At 40.1% G+C, this 2,500-nt stretch overlaps 1 protein-coding gene across 1 annotated transcript in view; it reads left to right on the top strand.

Moving 5' to 3' along the window:
* The window catches only part of LOC134437239 (receptor-type tyrosine-protein phosphatase delta-like), a 482,346-nt gene that overhangs the window by 339,070 nt on the left and 140,776 nt on the right, over positions 1–2,500 (top strand). Inside the window, exon 18 of the mRNA XM_063186743.1 lies at positions 354–454. Coding sequence (XP_063042813.1) covers positions 354–454 — 101 coding nt within the window. The remainder of the gene's footprint in view (positions 1–353; positions 455–2,500) is intronic.

The raw sequence follows: 2,500 nt of genomic DNA, 5'->3' as shown, positions 1-2,500 counted from the left end.
GCTGGTCTTTTCAAGGTAAGGACTTTCTGTAGCAGGTAATACTGTAAGTCATTTTAAGGTGCCAAGGCCCAGAAGAGAGGAGAACGTAATGGGGGTAAAGTGGTGCAGGTAAGGATTTGGGTTGATCCATCAACCAATATTCTACATCAAACCACCCACCCTTACATCCACGCACATGGTACATCCCGACACTACCACTTGAGGAAACAACAAGCAAAGTCAGCCAGATTTGTGCGGTCGGTCAAACCACCATGCCATGCAGGGCATTAAGAGGGTCAAACTACTCTCTCGTCCGACCTCTCTCGTCCATTTACACCCATGAGTCTAAATCACCCACTCCCCCTTTCTTTTAGCAGTGTTTGCAAAAAATTTCCATGTGAAAGCTGCCACGAAGACCTCGGTTCTGCTGACCTGGGAGATTCCGGAGAACTACAACCCAGCACAGCCCTTCACGGTGAGTGGGGAACAAATTGGTGGGAAAGAAGCAAGAAAGTGTAGTGTTGCACTCTGGGAGTTGTAGTGTTTCATGTGGTCTATCAGCATATCAATTTTTAAAAAAAATAGAAGTTCACACAACTCTCATACTAATACCCAAATACCAATGGGGACTGATTCGAAAGACAAAAAATTAACACACAGGCTTAGAGGATTTTTGATGGAAACTTCAAAAGCAACCATAAATAAATTATATATAATAAATTATAAAATAAAAAAATAAAACTATAATCAACAGCAGGGTCACTGTGGCACATGATTAATACATTTACAGTATGATTACATGCCCCATTTCATTAATTTAGTGTTTACATAGAAGTTCGGAAATGTATAAAACCTACGGTCATGTTGACAAAATATGTTTTGGTGAATCGCCTCATTATATGGGACATTATTTTTTGTACATTATTGACCATCTTGAAATATAAATTATGTTTTGGCAGTATGTAAAACTGCATTATCACGTATTGAAAGGGACAATTATTTAACCTCTGGCTCAAAATAAATGTGCCCTTGTTAAATAGCTCCTCATAATCTGATTTTATACAATTAACCACATTAAATTGCAATGACTGAACTCCATTATTCAGTTTAGCGTGTTGTCTCTATGACATTTTGCATTGATGAAAACAGTTAACATGACATCATGGATGTAAATTGAATGAAAACAAAAACACTGCATTAAAAAGCGTCAAGGTCTAAATGTAATTTCTCACACAAGTGAGAAAGAGTGGAAAGACTGTGGAAAGAGTCATACATAAATAATATAATAATACTAATAAAAATGAGAGTAATTTATGTATTTTCCGTAATCACAGTGTAGCCCTCCAGTTATGTTATGCGGTGTGTGTGTGTGTGTGCAGTGTGTGTTATGCGGTGTGTGTGTGTGTGTGTGTGTGCAGTGGGTGCGGTGTGTGTGCAGTTGGTGCAGTGTGTGTGTGCAGTGTCCCATTAGCGGCATTGAGAGACTAAAAGCCCTAGCACAAGAGCAATTAACCAGGGTGGTTGTGTGTGTGTGTGTGTGTGTGTGTGTGTGTGTGTGTGTGTGTGTGTGTGTGTGTGTGTGTGTGTGTGTGTGTGTGTGTGTGTGTGTGTGTGTGTGTGTGTGTGTGTGTGTGTGTCTGTGTGTGAGTGTGTGTGTGTGTGTGAGAGAGAGTGTGTGTGTGTGTAGGGTTTAGCAGACACATTTACCCATGAAGCACCAGGGACTTGTTTTCGAATGCCTAGCTGGGGTAATGGTTAATTAGTGTGTGTGTGTGTGTGTGTGTGTGTGTGTGTGTGTGTGTGTGTGTGTGTGTGTGTGTGTGTGTGTGTGTGTGTGTGTGTGTGTGTGTGTGTGTGTGTGTGTGTGTGTGTGTGTGTGTGTGTGTGTGTGGGGGGGGGGTAATGGTTAATTAGTCCGTAATACCACTGCTCTCCTCTGCTCTGCCAGGCGCCTTCATGCTAATTACTGTAGGGACAAAGCAAAGTAGCAAAATATTTATTTTCTTCATGATTTATTTGCGCTCATAGTATTGGGCCGGAAAGGTCTAAATGGTCTGTGTTGCAAGAATTTTGTAACAAATTACTCTGTCGGGAAAAAAAAGTAAACAAAAAAGAAAATCAAAATCATATTTTTCTCCATACTTTCAATTTGAAATTACATGAAAAGTATACAGGAGATGTATGGTCATCCTACATCCATATTTTTCTTCTCACAGCTCCTGCTCTGTAATGTATTGGGAAGAGCTTGGATGTGGACATTGATGAAACGATAGATTATTTGATGGAGTGATCATTGTATCATTCCCATGCTGTTACACTTCAGTTCTTGTAATATCATAGCCCAGTGGTGCTCAAACTGTGGTACGTGTACCACTGGTGGTACTTGAGACATCTCTGGTGGTACTTGGTAGAATTATTTTTTTTGTGCATTGATTTGAAGGCTGATCTTTTTATTGCAGTTGAAAATGTCTCTTTGGTCTCACATGTTGTGATATTGAATTGTATTGCACTGAACGTGACC

This window comes from Engraulis encrasicolus, chromosome 21, assembly GCF_034702125.1.
Source record: "Engraulis encrasicolus isolate BLACKSEA-1 chromosome 21, IST_EnEncr_1.0, whole genome shotgun sequence".
Taxonomy (NCBI): Eukaryota; Metazoa; Chordata; class Actinopteri; order Clupeiformes; family Engraulidae; genus Engraulis; species Engraulis encrasicolus.
This window is presented reverse-complemented; position numbering and strand designations above follow the sequence as displayed.